The sequence below is a fragment of the Chiloscyllium plagiosum genome, unplaced genomic scaffold (assembly GCF_037043375.1).
Source record: "Chiloscyllium plagiosum isolate Xiang-an unplaced genomic scaffold, Cpla_swu_hap1 HiC_scaffold_15, whole genome shotgun sequence".
In the NCBI taxonomy this organism is placed as follows: Eukaryota; Metazoa; Chordata; class Chondrichthyes; order Orectolobiformes; family Hemiscylliidae; genus Chiloscyllium; species Chiloscyllium plagiosum.
Window position 1 is genome coordinate 26,194,379 of NW_028270153.1, and position 25,346 is coordinate 26,219,724.

The window sequence follows — 25,346 nt, forward strand, 5'->3', positions numbered from 1 at the left end:
TACAATCAGGAAGCTCGACATGATCCAGGACAAACCAACCCACTTGATTGGCACTAAATTTGAAGACATTCAGTCCCTCCACCACTCCACACACAGTAGCAGCAATGCATACCATCTATAAAACGCATTGCAGAAATTCACCAGGGCTTCTCAAGCAGCACCTTCCAAACCTGCAACCACTACCATCCAAAAGGACAAGACACATGGGAATACTAGAACCTTCAAGTTTCTCTCCAAACCACTAGCCATCCACGCTTGAAAATGTATTGCCATTCTTCAATTTTGCCAAGTCAAATTTATGGAACTCCCTTCTTAACAACATGAATCCAAAAACACAACTCACCACCACCTTCTGGGCAATAACAGCCCAGCTAGCAAAGTCCATATTTCTTGAATAAATAAAATGAAATCATAGCCTTGAAGATTCTCATTAAGTCACTTTTTCATATTCTCTGCTCAAGTAAAAAATACCACAACTTTTACATTCTGCCTACATAACTGTCAGCCCTCTTCCCTTTTCATTACTTTTTGATTTGTACAGCCCATTTGACACATCACACAAGTAATTTAAACTATTGTATATGAGCTAATATGAACATGTTGGGTCTGGATATCCCTTGCAGAACCATCACTCATACATACTTAAATATTTTATATTTCATTGCTGCACAGTGCGCTTTGAAAAGCAGTCCAAGCACGCAGCACCAATGCACCTTGCCCCTAGCAATTTGCCGCTGGCATTCACTATCCCTGGCTTCAAAATAAAGGGAAATGATCTACATTTCCTATTTCACAGTTTAATGTTACCAATAGAACCAGCCAGTTTATTTTAGACCTGTGCTATAATAATTTCACATCAAAAGCATGTCAGCCAGTGAAAAATAAGGGCTCTTTAAATTAACATTACAATGCTCAAGTATTACAAAACAATGAATTAATTGTAGGCAGAGCACATTTTATTCAGGCATGAATCTGCAATATTCCCTGACTTGCCAAGATGAGGCAGTAACCAGTCATTCTGTTGTGCCGAGAAGGGGTTATTCACATAGGTCATGTATGGCAGAAGTTAACATCTCTACCAAAAGGACAAACAGGGGATTTTATTTGGGAAGGGTTGTTAAAAGAAGGAGTGATTTTTTTTATACAATAATCGAAGCAGAGTGCATAATGACTTTTGGATGGAAGTGAATATGCTTATGAAAAATAAGTGAATTCAATGGGTGAGAAGTTATGGGATAAGATCATGGATATATGTTTGAGAGTTCTGACATAGGAGGCTATTCATACTATCAAACCTATGATGTGAATCTCTAAGTTGAACAAGGAATATAGAATAAGCAGAAATAAGACTTTACAACAGATTGGGAGAGGGGAAAAGCAAAGAGAGAGTGAGAGGCAAAGATGGAGAAAGATAGAGAGACAGAGAGAAAAAGAACCTTGATGTTTTTCAGTTTTGAGTCTTTTGTGTGTACTGTATGATATTGTCCAAATACAATAAATTGTGAATTTGCACAGAGTTCTAGCAATTGCAAAATACAGTTTTCATCTACTTAGAGCATTACCTATTTATAAAATGCAGGTTGAAAGCTCGAATAGATTCAGGTTTAATCATCTTCCAAAATTCTATACATTTTGGAATAATTCCTGCAGATTGGCAGCCAGCAAATATCACCCACTAATTAAGAAAGGAGCAAACGGGCAAGAAAAAGTAGGGAAATGTAAAACTATAGACTATAAAATATAAAGTCTTTCATGAGTGTTAAAGAAAATGCTATAATCTATCACAAAGAACAGGGTAAATGGGCAGTTGAACAATAATAATCTAATTAGGAATAGTCAGCATGAATTTGAAAATGGAAAATCATGTATGACAAAGTTGAACTTCTTGGTAATGTTACTATCAAAATTGATAGAGGGGAGTAGATGGATGTGGTATATTTGGATTTCAGAAGGTTGGTTAGAAAAACAAAAACACACGGTAAAGGAGGTAATGTACTGGCATGGATTAAAGATTGGGCTAACAGACAGAAACCAGAGTAGGAATAAATGGGCCATTCCCAATTGACAGACTGTGACTAGTGGGGTACAGCAAGGGTCAGTGCTTCCGGCTCAGCTGTTCACAATATAGATCCATTGTTTGGACTGGGAACTAACAAGTGATACTTTCAAATTTGCAAATGATACAAAACTAAGCAGGAATGTCTATTACGAGGAAGAATTTCAGGTGGTTTTAGACAGGTTTAGTGATTGGGCAAGAATATGGCAGATGGAATGTAATTCTCTTTGGTAAGAAGGACAAATGCTCAGAGTATTTCTTACATGGGGAGAGGTCAGAAAGTACAAATGTGCAAAGGGACTTGGGAGTCCTTATCAATAAGTCACTAAAGCAAAAATGTAGGTGCAGCAAGCCATTAGGTAGGCTAATGGAACCCTTTATCGTAACAGGATTTGAGTAGCGGTGCAATGAAATCTTGCTTCAATTGTATAAGACCTTGATTATACCACACCTGGAGTACTGTACACAGCATGGGTCTCTTTATCTCAGTGAGGGTATTATTGCCATATAGGGGAGTGCAACAAAGGTTCACCTGACTGGTTCCCGGGATGATGGGATTGTCCCATGAAGTGAGATTTAGCAAATTGAGTCTGCATTCTCTCGCTGCCAAAGAATGAGAGGTGATCTTCTTGAATCCTACGTAATACTTATAGGGATGCAAGTAAGAGGTTTCTCCTAGTTGGGAGATCTAGAACTGTTTAAAAATAAAAGCAATGCCATTTAGAATAGATAACAGGAGAAATCAGAATGGCAAATTTTGGAATTCTCTGTCCCCTAGAGTTGTGGAAGTCCACGTTTGGAGTATATTTGAAGTAGACATTGATAAATTTTGATTATCAAGGGGGCCTAAAAGGGGAGGGGGCTCGGTGGTTCAGTGGTTAGCACTATTACCACACAGCACTAGGGACCCAGATTTGATTCCAGCCTTGGGTGACTGTTTGTGTAGCGTTTGCATGTTCTCCCATGTCTGTGTGGGTTTTTGCTGGGTGCTCCAGTTTTCTTTCCCAGTCTAAAACATGCAGTGCAGGTGGATTGCTAAATTGCCACAACTGTCCAGGGATGTGCAGGTCAGGGGGATTAGTCAGGGTTAAGGATATAGGGTGGGGGGCTGGGGGGGGATGCACTTTGGAGGGTCAGTGCAGACCCGACGGGCCAAATAACCCTTTTCTCCACTGTCAGGATTCTAGGGTTCTAAAAGGCTGTGGAGATAGTGTGCATAAAAGGCATTGAGGTGTTCGATCAGTCATGATCATATTGAATGGTGGAGTTGGTGCAATGGGCCGGATATTCTACTCCAGTTCTTAATGCTATTATTTTTGATGATGAAGTATTTAAGTTAACATCATTTTCTTTGTTAGTAATTATTGTTATTTTTATTGTTAAATTATTAGATATTATTAAACTATTGTAAGTAATAAACAAGCTTGTACAATTAATCTCAGACTATAGAGTACCTCTTGATGTTTACCAAAGCCACCATTTATAAAGTTACATTCAAATAATAAAACACTGCACTGCATGTTATTGCACCACTAAACGAAACACAGTAAATGTGTACACTTGTTATACTAACAAGGTGAAGAACATAGCAAAATGGTTAAATATTTATTTTGATTGTTAAATCAAGCCTCTGTAAATTCACAAGCTGTCAAGACATAGTGGATATTTAAATAACTAATAATGCTTAGTCTAAGAAACTGATCACTGTCTAGACTGGAGTAAATTGTATTGCTTTATGAGTTCTCAGAACGATCAAATTTGTCTCATTGTCAGCAGCATCTGCAGTTCAGGATCAACATTAACAACAACTTCTTTTGTCAACTTTTTTCATTGTGACGAAAATGTGCTTCTTCAGTCAAATGCATTTTGACTCAATGTAGACTGTGTGTCCTATTCAGACCCTTCCAGTTTGCATATTATTTTAAGAAAAACGGCTAAGGCAGGGGATAGGATTGCATTAAAGTGATGTTGAAAGCATAATTTCCTTTGGATTTTTACCCCTTCCAACTACTGTGCTGAAATGAATTGGAATTCTGAAAGTGACTGTTCCATCTGGTCTGTCTTTCATGCCTGGTTTTTGTCATTTACTTGCAATTATTGAACTATTATCTTCATTCATAGCTGGAAAAATCATCCTTTAAATGGACCATGTCAAGTCATTTGCACCATTAAACATTATCTAGACAGCTCTTAATTCTCTTCAAAAATACTCCATTAGTCAAAGATGTATTCTTTGAAAGAAAATTATCAAAGTGTTTACAGCAGAGTGTACTCCTGCACCAGAAAATCCAAACTAGCTCAGGTGATTCAGAAGGTTATGTCTTTTTGAGTTGATTTTAATTATTTGCACTGCAGCACTTCACACTTAGGAATAAGTCCTTTTTAGGGAACAAAAATGCACTATAGGGCGAACCCCGTATCTGCAGGTACAGTTACTGTGGTTTACTGCGACCCGAATATATTATAGGGAATGTTCCAGAATCAGGGACCAGGAGGCTGCCGCTAAGGTACATTTCCCATTTAAATTAATGGGTTCGCACCTATCCGCAGCTTTGGGCTTCCGCGGTAGGTCTTAGAATGTATACCTCGTGGCTATGGGGAGACCACTGTACCCAGTTTCCTATTTTAAGAGTACAAAACAAAAGGAAAGTGGAATCAAAGCAATGAATCAAATAAATGGTTTTCTCATGGACAAAGATTTCTCAGATTTACCACCAGTTTATGCAGTACACAGTTGTAGCGCAGACTTAATAGGTTTCCTTTATGGCATTCATGGTAAATATTTTTGACGGCACAGTCCAAACGTCAAAGGAAAATCATACCTCCATCTAGACTCCTTGACATTGTATATCTTTTGCTTGAGGAGCGTTCAAAATAGGGTGCAGGCCGATCAATTAAAGCACTGGCTTGCCTTGTTTGAGCCTGTGTACGCCCACTATAACGGAACTTTGAGCCCATCACAAGGAATCCCTTAGGTGGTGGCTCAGGGGACACAAGTCTACAAGGAAGGTAACGAACACAATTACTACAAACAAAACCTTGGGCCATCACTTAAGTAACCTGCAAAATTAATTGCAATGAGAAAATGTCACACTTCTCATTCGCATCTGTAGACAGAAAACTTCAACATGCTTCAAAAGGAGCAGAATCAGGGAAAAGTCAATAATGAACCAAGGAACCATTAGGATGGCTAAAAGTTGGGACAAAAAAGACAACATTGTTATGGAGCACCTCAAAAGGAGGGGGGACAGAGACAGAATTAGAGAATGTGTGTGAGAGACAGAGAGAGAGAGAAACAGAGACAGAGAGAGAAGCAAATAAGCTTGTGAATTGAATTCCACAATGATTGCAGGTCAAGGTGCAATATTGGAGGTGTACATAAGAGTGAGTCAATGGAGAGATTTGTCATCGAATGTTAATACACTAAAGAATATAAGGCTAATGAAGGTCAGCAACGACTGTGACACTGAGAGTGCGAGTTTAAAAGAAAATCATACAGTCTCTTTCACAATTACACAATGCCTCAAAATATTTTACTGCAAAAGTATTTAATTGACTGTGGAACTGCGCTGGTAACATAGCAAACAAGGGAGCCAATTTTGTGCACTGCAAGATTCCAGAAACAGCACTGTGGTAATGACCAGATAATCCATTTTTTGCAATATTGGCATCAATACTTAAAAATAATATGTTCTTTATCTAAATAGTGCTAGGAGTTCCTTTATATCCATTTGAGAGGGCAGACAGGGCTTCATTAACTAAGCTCAAAACTTAGATAAAATCCAGGAAGTCAAATTCTACATTGATAGAACTTCAGGATGCTAGGGATTTCTCCCAAGTAGAGCTTGGAAGACCAACAAGAGTTGCAAAAGTTGAGTGTAGTGGTGGTCAAGAGCATCGAGGAGGAACACAAGGAATTATACTCAACTTACAACTCTGATACTGATCCAAATTTTGCGAACTGTGCTGAAATGACACTGATCACTGCTGCCCAGCTCTCTGGATGCACTTTTCCTTTCTCAACCTTAGTTTGAATCTGGTACTAAGTATTTCTCTTCTGAACAACACTGTATCCTCACTACATACACTGCAACAGTGCAAGATGGCAGCTCATCACCAACTTCTCAAGGCTAAGTAGGGATGGGCAATATACACTGGCTGAGCCAAAGATGCCTACATCTCAACGAAAATAAAAAAATCTTAAGGGCTCTCCGGGCATCTTGCAAGATAAACAACTTACAACGTGAAAAGACTCCTGGTCTGTCAGGAGTTAAAGCCAGGAAATTAAATCACTATCAGCATCTCAGGATTCTGCTACATTCCCCAACCCACCATCTCCTCCCTCGAACCTGTAGCTCCCCAAAAACTCACATCTAGTCCTAAAGAAGGGTTATACGCGAAACGTTGACTTCTCCACCACCTGATGCTGCCTGGCTTGCTGTGTTTTTCCAGCCAGGAAATTAAATGAATTGATTATTTCTCACTTATCTTCTAAATACTACTATATAATAAAACAATTGGGGCATTAATATTAGATAATTAAGTCTAAAAACTTACAAACATCAAAAATCTTGCATTTTTTTTAAATAGAATGGAAAAAACAAAAGGAATACAAATATAAAATTAGTTTTCAGGGAGCAAACAGATTCACCATGTCATTCTGGCATTTTATACAGTTAAGTCCCAGTTAGACATGATTTTCAATGTGTTTTCAGGGTTTTATTTTGCAACAGCAATATTACAGCAGAAAAAGCAAAGCTCTCATCGGTTCAGTGATTTCAAATTGATTACAGTATACAGGAGCTTCAGCAGCACCCCCAATGGTGAAGCATAAGACAGACAACAACGTCTAGTTTTTTGTATTTAACAGCACCTGTATGAACTCCAGAAACCAGAGTCATTTTCAGGGATGTAGTGAGGAATGCTGACAGTTTCATGTCACTTTTAATTTAAATTCAGGCCAATGCCATAACCAACTTACTCTTGATGTTTGGCTAAAAACAAGATCATGAAATGAAATGTTTCCTCAGTTCAGTAACTTTGCAAAGTCTGCCTGCAGCTTTCCAACAATGTCTCAGGGCGACTGCTGACTGTAAGTGATACCATTATTAAAGTCATCAAAGCTCCTCTGATGGGCTCATTTTTCTAAAATCCAATATTATGTCTGATTGCATCTAATTACAATTGTAATCTTTGGTTTAAAAGGAAAACTGCAGCTGTTTTCTGCTGACACCAATGCACCTACAAACTATTCTGTTCTCATTTATTTGTGGAAACTGCAAATAAAATGTTTTTTAATCTTCACTGTCATTGCTTTGTTTCCAATTATTTATAATTCTTCATGTTGTTGAAAATATTGTCTTCTTCATTGCAGGCTCTTTATAAAAAATATTAAAAAGAACGAAGCAGGCAGCCTTGTCCCCACACTGAACCACAATAAGTAAACAAACTTCTCCCTCAAAAGTTTCTTGCAAAAGGTCAATAATGGGATTGGCTCTGGCCATAAGTTTAAAACCTCCGAATCTCCACTTGCTCCCTCATGTGTAGACTTAAGTTAGGGGTGGATGTAGAACATGGAGAACACCAAGAGAACAAAGTCAGAGAAAGAAAACTGTGATTATATCACAGTGAAAGGGTAAAAAACAAAAAAAACCAGCAAACAAATTTAATTACATAATCTTTCCAATCTTCTGTTAAATCAACACAGCAAGGATTGTCACTACATAAATGTGTGCAGTGTAAATAAGCATTTGTGGATCATTGGTCTTGGAAAGTACACTTGTGGAATCCATCATCACGTTGATCCAAGTAAACAGACTTTCATGTTAGATATGCTGTAATTCTTTCATCACCTTAATACCTTCATCTGTAGATGGTCAATTGATAGTGAGAGTAAGAAACAGTTTCTCATTGGAGGGAGAGGCATTCGACACAGTTCTCTTCAGCTGGGAGTGAGAATCCAGACAGCTGTGCCTGCTCTGGGCTGGACAGGAACTAGCAGTGGGAAGGGATACACCAATGAACTGGGAGGATGAACACAGAGGTCCTGCAGTCGGAAGTATGAACAGCTAAGGGCTGAAGTAAAAAGCAGAAACTCAACACTAATAAGCTTGGGTTAGATTCATAGAGTTATACACCTCAGAAACAGACCCTTTGGTCCACACAGTCCAAAATGACCATGTTCCCAAATTAAACTCGTCTCAACTACCTGTATTTGGCCCATATCCCTCTAAACCTTTCCTATTCATGTACTTATGACCAAATGTCTTTTAAATGTTGCAACTATACTCGCATTCACTCATTCGACTCAACCATTGTACGTAAAAAAGTTGCCCCTCATTTTAGTTTTAAATTTTTCTCCCCTAACCTTAAAAATATGCCGCCAGAACTGCACACAGTACTCCAGGAAAGGCCTCACCGACGTCCTATATAACCTTAACATGACCCAACTCCTGTTCGCAAAGGTCTGAGCAATGAAGACAAATGTGCTTAATGTCTTCTTGACCACCCTGTTTACCTGTGATGCAAATTTCAAAGAATTATGTACTTGAACCCCTAGGTCTCTCTGTTCTACAACACTACCCAGGGCCCTATCATTGATTGTATAAATCCTGCCCTTGTTTGTTTTACCAAAATGTAATACCTTGCATCTATCCAAATTAAACTCCATCTGCCACTCCTCAGCCTATAGATCCAATTGCTCAAAATCTCTTTACAATATTAGACAACTTCTTCACTGTTGACTGTACCACCAATCTTTGTATCATCTGCAAACTTACTAAACATGCCTCCTAATTTCTCATTCAAATTATTTATATAAATATCAAAAAGCAGTGGACCCAGTGCCAATCCTTGTGGAACACTGCCAGTCACAGGCCTCCAGTCAAAAAGCACCTCTCCACCACCACCCTCTGTCTCCGACATTTAAGCCAATTTTATATCCAGTCGGCAAAGCTTACTATGAATCCCATAAGATCGAACTTTACTAATTAGACTACCATGCAGAACCTTGTCAAAAGGTTTTACTAAAGTCCATATAAACAATGTCCACTGCTCTGCCCTAATCAATCTTTTTGGTTACTTTCTCAAAAGACTCAAATTTGTGAGACACTATTCCCCTCACGCAAAACCATGTGGACAATCCCTAATCAGTCCTTGCCTCTCCAAATGCATGTCAGTTCTATCTTTCAGAATTACCTCCAACAACTTATCCATCACCGAAGTCAAGCTCACAGGTCTACACTTACCCAGTTTCACCTTACCTGAGCCATCAGCAAATTAGTGCAGGGAAAGACAATTAGAGTTAAGTGCATGGCTCAGAGATTGGTGTTGGAGAAATTAGTTTCCATTCATGGGATGCTGGCATCAGGACTGGGGAAAGGGGAAGCTATAGCACTGGGATGGTTGAGAGTATTGTAATATAATTGGTGATTCATATAATTAGGAAAAATTTTAACAAAATAGTGGAATGGGAGGGATCAAATTTGAGTAGATGCGATAAATCGATTTGAGATAACAAGGCAAAAAAGCAAGTTAGCAAGAAAGGAAATGATGATCAGAACATGAGAGGTAGCAAAAGAGTGCAAAAGCATAGGAATGCACTAGCAGATAAGACTTTGGTTACAAAGGTAGTAAAAAGGACAGTTTAAGTAATTAGTCAAATAAAGATGAACAGAAGGCAAATGGTTTACAGCAAATGAGTGGTGGATGTGTATTTAGTGGAGAGAGAGCAAGATAGTGAGAGAGAAAGAGAAGGAGACAGGACAGAACATATAGTTTGCATCTGTCCTTACTGTAGAGGAGACAAATAACATCTCGGGTGAATATAAGTTAGGAAGAGAAAAGGAGGGAACATAAAACAATTACATTCACTGGAAAAAGATCATGGGAAAATTATTCAAACTACAAGCTGTCAAGTTCTCAGGCCCTGATGGGCTTTATTCGAGGTCATCAACAGACATGACTGGTGAAACAGGAGATGCATATGTTTTATGATATTTTGGAAAAGAGCAAATGTGACTTCTCTATTCAAGAAAGTTTGAAGGCAGTATGGGAAGAGACAGAAAGCAGGATATCCAGGATAATTAGTTTAACATTGGAAATGGAAAAAATGCTGGAATCTTTTATTAAGAGCATATAGCAAGGCATTGAGATTGTCTCAATGCTATCAGGCAGAATCATTACTGTTTAGTGAAAGGAAATTATGTTGGACTAATTTATTGGGGTTGTTTTTGGAAGAAACACAATTTACACAAAGGGGAACACATGTACTTGGGCTTTTGGAAGGTATTTGATAAGACGTCATGTCAAATATTACACAAAATAAGACCTCATGGTCAACAGGGTAACATAATAGTGTGAACAGAGGAGTGGACTTTTAACAGGAAACAAAATGTAGGCATTAATACATAATTTTCAGCTTGGCAAGATATGAATACCACATCAAGTGGAGTATACAAGATTAGTTTTGGGTCCTCAATTGTTTTCAACTTACATTAACAACTTCGATGAAGGGAACAGATGCATGACTGCTGAACTTGCTTATGACACTAAGACAGATAGGAAAGTTAGTTGTGAAGAGGCCATAAGAAGTTCATAAAGGTTTTTTTAAAAAAGTGATAGATATACATAGGCTGTGACAGATTAAGGAAAGGATAGTGCGAACTTATCTTGGGCATAAAGAATAGAAAAAGTACAAATGATTTAAATGAATAGTGGGGATGTAGAGTTGAGGCCACATCAGATCAGCCAAGAACTTACTAAAGAGAGTGGAACAGACTCGATGGGCCAAGTAACCTAATTACATTCCTAATTCTTACATTTGTATACCTCTCCTTTAGATCTTTGAAATATCAGCTCATTACATTTACTGTAAGATTACGAGATGAACATTTTTTTTAGTTAAGGGAAAGATGGTCTTTTTTTAAAAAAAAATCAGAAAAATGTGCACACTATTAGTTCAAGATGATTTCCTGGCATCACCCTCTAGATGCTGTTTTGAGGTTATTACAATGTAATTTGATAATCTCTTTTTAAAACAACTCATTTGGCAAATATGTATTTGCACAATTAAAACATCCATTTGTAATCATGCTTTTGCTCCCATAACACTCATCAGCCTACAGCGAAATATAAGTCTACTTAAGTAAAGTAATTTTGTATAATTATCATTGAACTAAGACAATAACTTGCAGTTACATAGAACTTTAATGCAGGAAACATCCCAAGACATTCCATTTTAAAAGGTAAGGGGAGGTAGCAAAACAGACTTAACTCAAAATAAAAAATTAGAGACATGTCAGTAAAACATGGTCAGAGAAAAGCAATTTGCATTTTACCTCAATAGATAAAGTTGCAAAGAGGAAGTACTGGGGAAAGACAAAGTGCTTTAAGGTTTTGGTGACTTTTGAGGTTTAAGATAGGGGAGCTTTCCTAGAAAGTCCAAGTTAACATTTGCAGTGCTTCTTCACCCAGGATGGTGGATAAAACATCAGCAATTACATGGACTTTTCTGCTCGGAAAGGCCACACTGTCAGTCTATTTGTTTTTAACCAAAAATAAACACATACAATTTTTTTATAAAAGTAACAAAATGCAATACACAAAAATAACCAAAATTTACATGCCAGACCTAAAGCAAGAAAAAAATCAGTTCACAGGAGATTAAATTAGCGCATATTTGTTGTACAGTTCAATAATCTTCAAGATTTTTCAGTCAACAGGAAATTCCTCTGTTAGCCTCACGGAGTTCAACTTCACGGTAAACTGAGCTAAACAGGAGTGAAATCTTTAGTTCTTATCCCAAGCAAAAAGCCTCCAGAGACTCCAAGTATACAATGGAGCATATTGTGTATTGCATGGCTAAAGGAACAGATGTTCCTACTTTGAATACTTTTTAAATGCTTTGACTATGTATAATTTGATTAGCAGCCTTGTATAAAGGACTTGCTAACCTTAAAATATTAAGGATCAGACAGCCTGGCTTGCTTTCTTGCAGACAATTTAGTTCAAGCCTCCGTTTTGAATTTTCAAAAGTCAGAATCTATTGTGACTAGTCATTTCAAATCTGAATGAACTAAATACATATTTCTCCCTACATTCTGCAAAATGATTCTCTGCATCTGCCCACATGAAAACTCATTGCCAGGTCATTAGTTGGAGATAAGGAATGCACATAACAAAAGAAAATGTGAAATATTAAAATACCTATGTCCAAGTTCCATAACAGCATCATCAAAATGCTGAGTAAATACTAGTCAATGACATATGCGTAGCATATAACAATTCTAGCTGCGTTCAAAGCTGTGTTTACATCAATGTACAAAAGAATATACTTGTAATTCAATTGTATAAGTGCAAGATATAGTTTGCATAATTAAGAACACCAAATTTAAATGAAAACTTCAGTTCAACAGAAATTCTAAAACAATTGTGAGAGAGTTTGACAAAGCTCTGTTTACAGATGAATACGAATGCCAGTACTATCAACTTTGAAAATTAAGCAGGAAACTATCTCTAGATGCAAGCCCCATTCTAAATTTTTGATCTGAGGATACAGGATTGACAAGCAGTTTGCAAATGACTTGCACAGACCAGTCCCATCAACGAATGTGAACATGAAAACAATCTTTGATGCTGAAGAAAAATCATCAGAAATACTTCAGTGATGGCTTGATAAACATGTTGAATTAAAATAATGACTAATGAGGCAGTACTGGTGCTAGCATAAGAGGGAGAATTGAAAGGCTGATTAAGTTGAGAAAAATGAGAAGTTGCAGACACATTAATTATACAATTGTTACCATGATTGTTACTGTCAGGAAACATTAATGATAATATATTAGGATGCAGGCAAGACAGGAGAACACTTAGGTATGAAAGACCGAACAGGGAAATTACAGAGGCTAATACAATCTACACAGGTAGAGGTTAACAAATATGCACAGGTCGTCAACTTTCAGACTGAGGCGGGTGGATATAGAGGCAGAAGAAAATATTTTAACCGGAAAATGACCACACAAGATAAACTGCTGCAGGTGTTGCAAATTTTATATGTGATACCTGCCTGGTATATTTCAAACTGAGTTATAAGAGCAGTCTAATGCTTATAAAACTTGCAATGTTATACGTGTGCTATGAATTCCTCATTGACAGAAAGTGTACATACACACATTCTTGTTGCTGCATAATACTCAATGTTTACATGGCATCCAAGAGCAAATCTGGAAGGAGCCACTAATGTACAGAAAAAAGTTGGAAACATTCCCTTGAATGACTGAACAATTTGCCTCATCATTATTTAGGTGCTTTACCAATGAGTGCCTTTGCCTTCCTGTTTACCTGAAGAATGTGTGGTGTTCAATGCAGACTTTCCAGAGTCTCTTGGCAGCTCGATGATTTGGAAGCTTGAAACCAATGGTGCTTTCAAACTGTTCATACTGAAAAATGAAACAAAAATGTTAAAACAATAGAACTTCTACATTTTCATTCAATTATTCAAGGAGAGAATGGCTATTTTCCATGGATGTCCAATAGTTGTATGTAAATATCTAATAATGTCATATCAGTTGCTGAGCCAGATTGGGTGGAGTATCTGAGAGTGGGAAGGAGAAAGACTGATTGATAGCTGGTTAGTTAGGGAACATTGTCTTTCAATATGGTCACAGTAGAAAGGCTCCAGTTGCCTTCACATCTGGATAAGTATGGAGCCCTCTTACTGTCTGAGATTAACACATGACAAGTGAAGTGCTAGAGCACTGAAATGAAGAAACATGCGTGTCTAATGTACTTCTAATTATTTTCTATTTTTACTTGGTTGTGGACCCTCCCACCATAACAACCACCTCAATATGAACAGTAGTGTCCTTCCATCCAGCCATATTGTGTGTTTGATTAAACAAAAATGGAAAAATGCTGCAGAAACTCAGCAGATTTGGCAGCACAGAGGTAACATTTCGAGTCCAGTATGGTTCTTCTTCAGAGCCTGTGTTATATGAAGTCATACTAGATTTGAAATGTTAACTGTTTTTCTCCCCCCAGGTGCTGCCAGACCTGCTAAGTTTCTCTAGCATTTTCTGTTTTGTTTTAGATTTCCAGCATCTGCGGTATTTTGCTTTTATTTGGCTGTTTAGTAGGTCAGTTGGTCCCTGAAAAAATGGATACTGTGTGACCTAGTCTATCAACAATTAACTGCCTTCCTCTTGAGCATAAATTCTCAAGGAACATCTAATAAAGATGATGAATGTTCTCAACATTCGACACTTAGCAAACGTGACCACATGGCTAATACTGCTGGGATCCGGAGAGAATAGCACGAGTGGAGACAGTGACATTAATAGCAAGGGACAAAGGTATACTGCCTGACATTAAAGTTGGCAATTAAGATAGTCACAGAATATTACAGCACAGAAGGAGGCCATTCAATCCATTGTATCTGTACCAACTTCCAAAAGAACTACCCAGCAAGTCCCACTTCCCAGCCCTATGAAGCCCTCGCAATTCTTCACTTTGAAAGATATATCCAGCCTTCTTTTGAAAGCTCCAACAGAATCCACCTCTAACACTCCCCCAGCATTGCATTCCATACCTGAACAATTCTCAGAGTAAAGAAATTTTTCCTCTCGCTCTTCACTCTCTTGCTGACAATCTTGAAATTATGACTCCCTTGTTACTGACCTATTGACCAGTGGAAGAAGAACATCCTTCTTTACCCTGCCAAAGTATTCTTGATTGTGAGCACCTCAATAAGGTGATCTCTTAATCTTCTCTGCTTCAAGGAAAATATCCAATTTCACTGATCTTTCCTGGTCTCTAAAATCCCTCATCTTTGGTGTCGTCCTAGTAAAGTTCGAGTCAGACAGCTTTAATGAATGTGTCTTAAAGAACAAAAGCAAGATATGCAGAGGGGTTTCAGGAACAAATTTCAGAGTTTAGGGCTGAGGTAGCTGAAATTATGGCTAACAATGGTAGAATGAATAAACATGGGAATATACAGGAGAATTAGAGAGGTACAGAGATGAGGGTTGTAGGGCTAGAGGGACTACAGAGTGTTAGAGAAGTAAGGCTGTAGAGAATTTGAAAATAAGGATACATATTTTAAAACTGAAGCATTGCTGTACTAGTGGCTCATATAAGTCAGTGAGGACAGGGTAACAGGTGAATGAGACTTGTGTAAAGTCGGATATAAGCCATAGACTACTTGATTAGGCCAAGAACATGGAAGATGGAAACTGGAAGGATAGACAACAGAGCACGGGAACAATCAAGTCCAGAGGTGACAAATACTTGAATGAGAGCTTAAGCAGAAGATGAGGTAAGGCAAGGTAGGAGCCACATATGTTAGAGAAACGAGGTTTATATGAGGTCAGAAGCTCATCATAGGGTTACGTGGCAGGGTGGTCTTTTGGCAGGACAGGGCAGTCTATTGGACTGACATGGTGTTCTTTCAGTGGCCCATGGCGGTCTGTTGACCCAGCATGGCTTCAGCATAATCTTCTGGTCTTGACGTGATTTGAGAGCGGTCTCCTGGCCTTGAGAAATTCGAGGTGAAGCTCAGCGCAGTCTGGAGTCAAGCCCAGCATGGACTTGCGGGCTAGGTGCCAGCATGGACTGGGGGTGGGGGTGGGGGGCTAGGTTCCAGCATGGACTGGGTGGGGGCTAGGTGCCAGCATGGACTGGGGAGGGGGGGGGGGGGGGGGGGAGAACGACTAGGTTCCAGCATGGACTGGGGGGGGGGGGGGCTAGGTGCCAGCATGGACTAGGTTGGAAGGACTGTTTTTCTGAACCTTTTCTTTCTCTACTTTCTAATTTATTCCTACAATCTGCAATGCTGGACTACTTATATCTTTATTTTTCTGATGTTTTGCCCTAAGAACTTGTACTCAAGAATCTGTACCTAGGCACTTTTTGGTGCCTTGTGGCATAGGTGGCAACTTGTAAACTTTCTGCCTGAGTCCATGTGAGAATAAAGCAAGTTCAATTCCTTTCAATGCAAAAAGGTCCCCAAGGTTGTGAATGATCTGCTTCAGCCTCAAAAAACGTCTAGTGCGAGGGATTGAGTTTGTAGCAGGGATAGCAGACAATATATCTGGTTTTCTCAATTTTTAACTGGAGAAAATTTCTCATCATTCAGTACTGGGTACTGAACAAGCAGTCTGACAAGAAATCGAGGAGGGATCCAGAGTATAGTGGTGGCTGTAATCAGCATATGTGTGGATCCTGATGTTGATTTTGAATGCCCGTAGGCAGCATGATGACAAGAATTTGGAGGAAGTCAGAGATAGACCACGGAGAGTCTCCAAAGGTAGCATTGAGCAGTGAATGGGAAGAGACACAGAATAAAAACTCTGCTTTTGTCATAACGCCATCCATGTTTGAATGATGACTGTTTTGCAAGTGATACATGATAATTGAGCATGTTCACCAGATGGCAGCCTCATAGAAATGCAAAGAGCACTCTAGAAAAATAAGGCACCATGTAGCAGCTGTTTGCTTCAGCATGTAAAACACAGAATATTCTTTAATGCACAAAGAACATTCCTGTTTACTTTTCATTAAATTTGTTCCCTATTAGTGTTAATCTAATTATTAAATGTGTTAATTTATAAGGATGTCATTATTTGCAAAACATTTTAATGTGGTGATTCTACATTTGCTTTCTCAATGCAGTCATTACCTAAGTTGCATCCATAAATGACAAATGAAAAATATTATAATGATCTGAAAATAAGGCTGCTGCACAAAGACTACATCCCAAGACAAAGAGCTGTTCTAAACCTGGATTTCAACTGATGTAAATAAATAGCTTCTTCACTTCACACAGTTCCTGAATACAGGGGTACAAACAGAAGTAGAGTTGCCTAAAAATTTCCAAGAAAGATCACAAAGCCCCTTAAACATTTAAACAAAAACAAACTTTCATAAGGCTTTCTTGACCAGTAAGAATTATGTGTAGACAAGACAGATGGTGGCTTCCCAATTCATGTATTGGCTTAACAATGCAAACACCATCTGTTTAAATTTCAAGGCGATAAGTTAGAAAACCAAATTCGTTACATTTGGTAATTCACAGCCTGGTACTAAAAGCACAAAATCTGCAAATGGTTTATTATAGCATTTCATGGATGGAAATTTTTTGTCCATGTCTGGTCTGACCTAAACCAGTTTAGTTGACTTACAACTTGGTTCTGAAGTGACCTAGCAAGCTAGCCAATCAGACATTGATATCCCAGAGCAAAAAGAGATCGACAAAAAATATTGTCTGTGTCAGAAATTCCAACAGCTTGAAATTAGATTTTCATTAAAAAATATCTAAATTCTGGGACTTGCAGCTCATGGTAATGCAGGATGGACAATTAATATCACTTTGCCATTATCATTCATGTCCCAAAACTAAAACACAGATCACAAGAAAGATCAGCTTTGGAACAAACGTTGATGGATCAATCAGGACGCTAGAAAAATTTAAAAGTATCTCAACTTTTACAGGATTTACATTTGCCATCTTCAATACTTCAAATCATTTCCATTATCCAGAACCATTATTGTGTACAAGAGAAAATTTCAAAAGTTAAAAGGGTATTTGTTTCTCAGAATTAGAGACTAAAAATCACATGCCACACTCCTGGATGATATCATGGTGGATATTAGTGTAGCCACTGAGGCAATGCCATCATTTACTTCCAAAAGGTGGCTATAATAATATGTAGTCACATTTCTAATCATTTATAAGTGTCACACTCTGTCATCCTTCTTTTCAACAAACACTGATGAGTAAAATATCCGCAGGGAATAGAGATGTCTAACCACTGTGCATCCAAACAACTTTGTTCTAATTTCTATTCTCTTTATTCATGGATTCTCTACAAATATTTTTTTACAGACACAATGTCATTTACAAGCATTTATTTTTGTTACTTAGTAGTGCTCCATGTTGCTGGGTATAATGTAAACATGGACCACAGTGCTTCAAGAAAGCAGTTCTCTACCATCTTCGAGGGCAACTGGGGACAGGCAATAAATGCTGTCCAACCAGTGATGCCCATCTCCCACAAGTGAAATGAAAAAAAAGCTTCACCACTAGTGCCATCTCAGTGTTTGCTGAACAACTCACAAGCAACAACCCCTGGATGCAGACTCATGATCAGTGTATTCATGCTCCTAAGGCTGCAGCCTTTTGAAATGTAGGACGATATTCAGTAAAGCAACACTATCAAACATAAACATTTGTATTTTATTCCTCATATGCAAATTGATAATTATAGGAATTGCCAAACTGGCAAGTATCATCTGTCAAAACAAAATTGTAAAGATTATAGTAAGTTACTGACAATGCTGAAAGGACAGGGAAATAAAACTGCATAACATTTAAAAAGACAAGGTCAGAGAACTCATACAATTCTTTTTTCTAATCATTCAATGCTCTGAAAGCATTGTTCACTCTGCCTAATACAGTTCTACAAATCTGTTTGGCAGATTACTCTTCTATACCAATCTCTGCAAAATCTGTGGGTGATGAATAATGGATGAACCCTTGCAGCTATCAAAATAGACACCATTTGCTGGGGGAGGCAATGGCTAAAGTAGTATTATCAATGCACTGGTTAATCCTGAAATCCAGGTAATGTTCTGGGGACCTGGATTCGAATTCTGCCATGGCAGATGGTGGAATTTGAATTCACTTTGAAACAAATCTGGAATTAAAAGTCAAATGATTACCAAGAATCTACTATCGATTGTCAGGAGAAACCCATCTGGTTCACTAATGTCCTTTGGGGAAAGAAGCTGCCATCCTTATCTGGTTTCGCCTATATGTGACTCCAAACTTGCTGTGGTTGACTCTTAACTGCCCTCTCGGCAATTAGGGATGGACAGTAAATGTTGGACTGGCCAGTGATACACTCATTCCATAAGTGAATAACAAAAAAAATGTCAAGTCATGTCACCAGTAGAGGTCACTGAGTGTCTATTTTGACAAAGATTACGGGTTTTCTCCCAATTCTACACATAGATATTTTAAACAACCTGTTCTTTCTAGTCACTGAATGCTATTACATGCATCTGGAAGAGGTAGGACTTAAATCCAGATCTTTTGGCTCAGAGGTAGGGACACTACCATTATACCACAAGGGCTCAGTTGGCAGGATGGCCGGTGAGTGATGCCAATAGTATGGGTTCAATGCCTGCACCTGCTGAAGTTACTATGAAGGACTTTCCTTCTCAGAAGTCCAGTATCTGCAGTCCTTACTTTCTCCTACTTCCCTTCATCTGAGATTTGATGACCCTCAGGTTAAACCACTCTATCTAATGTGGGAGCAGTGCTGTGATCTGGCAGGACAGTGACTTTACCTTTTTATACACTTCTATTGTCCGTCAATGCTCAGCTATTTTTACCATCTGCTCCTAATTGTCACCATTTGTAAACATCCGAACTGGCTGCAAGAATCAAAACACATTCGGGGAAACCTATTTCAATACTGAACAGCATTTAATGAATGTTAACTATATTTATTCCTCAGGGAAATGATTTAAGCTGTTAAGACTATACAGTATCCTTTCATGGTTGTAGCACTTATTGACAAGTTTAAATGACAGTTTTTACACATAGATCAGCAGTTAACTGATTTCAGGCTGACTATAGGATTATTTTAATTAAAAAAAAGAATTGTGGATGCTGGAAACCTGAAACAAAACAGGAAGTGCAGGAAAAACTCTGGCAATGTCTGTAAAGAGAAAGAGTCAATTTTTCAGTCCAATGACTCTTTGTCACAACTGAAAATAGCTGGGAAAGGGTGGTATTTTATGCTGATGAGGCTTTGGTGTGCGGGGGTGCTGATGTCTGGAGCAGGGAAAGGAGTGTCAGTTAATTGAGTACATAGAGACGAGGCCCCAAAAGGGGAAAAATGATGGATAGGCAAACAGAGCGACAACTGATAAGGCTGAAAAGAGAGAGATAAGTGCTGGGCAGAGTGCTAACAAGAAGTAGGAGAAAGTGAGGACTGCAGATACTGGAGATCAGAGTCTAAAGGTGTGGCGCTGGAAAAGCACAGCAGGTCAGGCAACATCCGAGGAGAGTCAACATTTTGCATCTAAGCCCTTCATGCGGAATATGTCCTGCTGAAGGGCTTATGCCTGAAACGTTGACTGTCCTGCTCCTCAGATGCTGCCTGACTGCTGTGCTTTTCCAGCGCCACACTTTTTGACTGCTAATGAAAAGTGTAAATGGTTGAAAATGGTTTGGCAGTGCCTGGAGCAACCCATACAAAACAGGACCTAGGGATTTGAGGCGAGGGTAACCAAACACAGAAGGGTGTTTACATGCTGAAACTGTTAAACTCAATGTTACTTTTACCAACAGAGCATAGATGACTGGTAAAATAGAGATGCATTTCATTGCCCCGGTTTACAGGGGATTGCGTTGTGGGTGGCGAATACCGTAGTCTAGATGGAGTGAAGTGCAGGTAAACCTGCTGCTTCACTTGGAAGGTGTGCCTGGGCCTTGTATTGTGAAGAGTGAGCAGGGAAACAGGCAAATGTTGCACCTTCTGCGATTGCATAAGAAGGTACAATCAGGGTATGGTGCACAATTGGGTGGGACTGTTCCCTTCAGGACACGCTGTCCACTCTTCCTCCAGCGGATGCTGAGGCTTTCCAGCACTTTGAATTAAATTCTAGTAATCCTACACAAAAACACTCTCAGAGATAGAGAAAATGAACTTAATCAGGTCTCTTGCACCTGGTTTGCTGTCTGCCACAATCCTTGGCCATCGAATCTGATGCCATTTGTGGTTTTACAACATGTTAGTCCGCATAATGTGTATCACAGATAATTGGGTTTTCCTTGAGTCAGATGTGTGAAATTTAATTACAATATTAAGTACATAAAAGGTACAATTCATCTGGAATATAATGCTCCTTTACATTATTGAACACAGCATACACATGACTGACTGCACTGACTCCATTATACAGAGTGTTTCTGTAAGCAAGGTAGGAACAGATTCTAATGTAACCGTCCTAAGTGTACAGTGTCTGTCGTCTAGAATCTGTGCCATAATACAACCTTACATGACCACTGCGTCAGGCTCAAGTAGACAGTTTTAATCAGCACAATTCAACACTGAAGCGAACTGCTTCCAGCTCTGTCTGTCCAGCCTAGTTTCAGCCTTCTCACTGCCTCAGCATCATACCTGAGCACAAGCTGATCTACCAAACCTATGACAGCTGTTGATAGCAGTCTCTGCAACACTGCTCATCTGTATTCTGGCCTCCAGTCCTTTCCTGAGGAAACCTTCATTCATACTCTACTATCCAAATGTCCTTCCAGACAGGAACAAAATCAGGAAGTAACTTTTCCACACAAAAAAGTAATGATCTTTCATTTATTCCCCATTAAATGTGGGCACTGAGCCAACTGAAACTTACAAATCTGTCAAACTCCATACCGAATTATACAAGAGTAATACCAGCAGCTGTATTATCTATTCCCAATCCAAATGTTGGTGTGTGTTCCTGGAAACATCGCCAGCAAAATGCAAACTGCAGAAGATTGGTGATTGCTTGTGGAAATTCTACACCCTACCTGTGTCATTCGTTTCCTTTTGAGGATATCAATAGTTTTTTTTTGTGGTTAGAAAAGTCATGCAATAAGGACAGTGGAATAATTGAACATTTCAGATATTTTCAAAGAAAGACCAACTAGCACAGGTGAAATATGAAAACAGTTACAGAATGGATCGAGACAATTAGAAGAAAGGTTTGATGATAAGAGAATGTTAAGGAAACGCTCAACATGTATTTGGAAAGGCATGGACTGATTAGGGATAGTCAACATGGTTTTGTCCGTGGGAAACCATGTCTCACAAACTTGATTGAGTTTTTTGAAGAAGTAACAAAGAAGAGTGATGAGGGCAGAGCAGTAGATGTGATCTATATGGACTGCAGTAAGGCGTTTGACAAGGTTCCCCATGGGAGACTGATTAGCAAGGTTAGATCTCATGGAATACAGGGAGAACTAGCCATTTGGATACAGAACTGGCTCAAAGGGAGAAGACAGAGGGTGGTGGTGGAGGGTTGTTTTTCAGACTGGTGGCCGGTGACCAGTGGAGTGCCACAAGGATTGGTTCTGGGTCCTCTACTTTTTGTCATTTACATAAATGATTTGGATGCGAGCACAAGAGGGACAGTTAGTAAGTTAGCAGATTACACCAAAAATTGGAGGTGAAGTAGACAGCGAAGAGGGTTACCTCAGATTACAACAGGATCTGGACCAGATGGGCCAATGGGCTGAGAAGTGGCAGATGGAGTTTAATTCAAATAAATGCGAGGTGCTGCATTTTGGGAAAGCAAATCTTAGCAGGACTTATACACCTTAATGGTAAGGTCCTAGGGGGTGTTGCTGAACAAAGACCTTGGAGTGCAGGTTCATAGCTCCTTGAAAGTGGAGTCACAGGTAGATAGGATAGTGAAGAAGGCGTTAGGTATGCTTTCCTTTATTGGTCAGAGTATTGAGTACAGGAGTCGGGAGTCATGTTGTGGCTGTACAGGACATTGTTTAGGCCACTGTTGGAATACTGCATAAAATTCTGGTCTCCTTCCTATCGGAAAGATGTTGTGAAACTTGAAAGGGTTCAGAAAAGATTTACAAGGATGTTGCCAGAGCTGGAGATTTGAGCTATAGGGAGAGGCTGAACAGGCTGGGGCTGTTTTCCCTGGAGTGTCGGAGGCTGAGGGGTGACCTTATAGAGGTTTACAAAATTATGAGGGGTATGGATAGGATAAATAGGCAAAGTCTTTTCCCTGGGGTCAAGGAGTCCAGAACTAGAGGGCATAGGTTTAGGGTGAGAGGGGAAAGATATAAAAGAGACCTAAGGGGCAACTTTTTCACACAGAGGGTGTTATGTCTATGGAATGAGCTGCCAGAGGAAGTGGTGGAGGTTGATACAATTGCAACATTTAAGAGGTATTTGGATGGGTATATGAATAGGAAGGGTTTGGAGGAATATGGGCCAGGTGCTGGCAGGTGGGACTAGATTGGGTTGGGATACCTGTTCGGCATGGACGGGTTGTACCGAAGGGTCTGTTCCATGCTGTATATCTCTATGACTCTAAAAGAGTCATGGGCAGCATGGTGGCACAGTGGTTAGCACTGCTGCCTCACAGCGCCAGAGACCCAGGTTCAATTCACACAGTCAGTCGCCTGAGGCGGGGAGTTTGCACATTCTCCCAGTGTCTGCGTGGGATTCCTCCGGGTGCTCCGGTTTCCTTCCACAGTCCAAAAATGTGCAGGTTAGGTGAACTGACCATGCTAAATTGCCCATAGTGTTAGGTGCAGGGGTAAATGTAGGAGAATGGGCCTGGGGGCTGCGCTTCGGCGGGTCAGTGTGGACTTGTTGGGCCGAAGGGCCTGTCTCCACACTGTAACTAATCTAATCTGAAATCTAAATCAATATATATTGAAAAATGTCATTTTATTTGACTATTTTAAAAAAGATGAAAAGACGGGGCGGGGGCTAGTTTTTAAAAAAAAAAGTGTCAGAGTATGTGAAAATATGTAAAATTGTGTGAAAAATATGCATTGATTACATAGTAGAATACGGCCCATTGAAGTAACAGGAGAGAGACAACAGTGTGATATCATCTCTGAAAACAATGAGAATTGGTCTTTTCGTTGCTTATTTTATGAAAAGGAACAAACAGGTTTACTGAAGTGAGTTCAGATGCCCATCCAAGATGAGTCATTAAGAAGCTGGAAGAAGTCATCCTGAATAAGCAGATTGGAAACTCAGAGTATTACTAGCATCCAAACTTGCCACTCTATTGATATGCTGTTTTTATGACTACCAAAGCACTTTACTTGAATAAGGTTCTTAAGGCTCATTATTGTACAATTTAGTCTTTACTTCAAATGCAAATCACTTACTTCTCCAGGTCTGATTTTAATGTAGAAATTACTCCTCTTGTATGAAATCTTCAGAATCTTGGGCCAAGCAAAGCGATTTATTCTTAATCGGTCTCTGTAGATCAGAAGACCATTTGCACAAACTCCAAGCATGATATCAATTCCTTCAGAGTCCTGTGACCAGAAAATAAAGACCAAAGTAGCATGAGATCTGAATGCATTCAACAGGTTTTAACATTTCTGTTCAATAATCTCACATGTGAAAGCTCTCCTGTTAACATTTCAATTTGATTTACAGTCTGAACATTGACTGGCTAGGAAACCGGTTTGTGACAGCCTGTCAGTACGAACTGAGCACAGGAAACGACCCCAAAATTGCCCTCAATACTTTGGCAGGCCACCTCTGGCATGAGATTTTCACAAGCCCAGTGAGCTGCAGACACAAACTGGATAGCCCCGGATTGATTACTGGTGAAGCCGGACAGTGGAACTGGGTAGTAAAATGATCAGTGTGCAGAGTGGGAGAATAGGGATAACAGATCAGAAGACAGACTGGGTCCATATTCAGCTGAGTTGTAAAGAACTTATTATTTGTTGGCAGCATCCAGCAATCCTGGTCAGAAAGATTGGTTAGGTGAAACTTAGACCTGATGTTCCTGTACACAGCTGGTCTAATAATGGTAAGACCATTCACTAAGTAAACAGGATTGAATGGCTATTCAGCTGTGATCGCTGGACACTGCCTTTTTCTGACTCGTCCCACATAGCAGGAAGCACACTTCCAGCACATTCAGTGTGTTCATCGCTCGAATATTCATCGCTTGAATACAGGCAAAATACTGCAGATGCTGGAAACCTGAAAAAAACATACAGAATGTTGGAGAAGCCCAGCAGGTCTGGTAGCATCCGTGGACAAAGTCCAACACTGGCTCCTCCACATCATAGCATCTGTGGAGGGAGAGAAATAGTTTACATTTCGAGTCTGGTATGACTCTCTTTCAAAACAGCTGAAGAGTCAGACCAACTTGAAACCTTAACAGTTTATCTCTCCACAGATGATGCCAGACCTGCTGAGTTTCTCCAGCGTTCTGAGCTTGCTTCAACCTGATCATATTCGACAACTCGTGCTAACGTTATGTCAATTATAGAGATTAACCATCTGTTTTTAAGCAGTATAAAAAGTGACTTTCCATCTCCTCATTTGTGCAGTAGTTTGTTTCTCTCCTTGTAAATTGAGAGGCCAAGTTTCAATTTCCCAGAGAAATGCTGCTGTCTATGAAATTACCCGAAGGCCGGCTTCGTTTTTATAATTTTAAAAGGATTGTCAAATAGTTAATTTAGTTAATGTGACTTTTTATTAAAAAAACTGCATCAAAATGGAATGCTGGGACA

General features: G+C 39.3%; 1 protein-coding gene across 7 annotated transcripts in view; it reads right to left on the reverse strand.

Annotated features, from left to right (window-relative positions):
• LOC122560188 (uncharacterized) overlaps positions 1–25,346 on the reverse strand; it is a 345,202-nt gene that overhangs the window by 40,442 nt on the left and 279,414 nt on the right. For all 7 annotated transcript variants that reach the window (XM_087994826.1, XM_043710580.2, XM_087994829.1 and 4 more), the window contains exons 9-11: positions 23,976–24,128; positions 13,397–13,494; positions 4,879–5,054 (exon numbers count right to left, since the gene is read on the reverse strand). In XM_087994826.1, the coding sequence (XP_087850952.1) occupies positions 4,879–5,054; positions 13,397–13,494; positions 23,976–24,128 (427 nt within the window). The remainder of the gene's footprint in view (positions 1–4,878; positions 5,055–13,396; positions 13,495–23,975; positions 24,129–25,346) is intronic.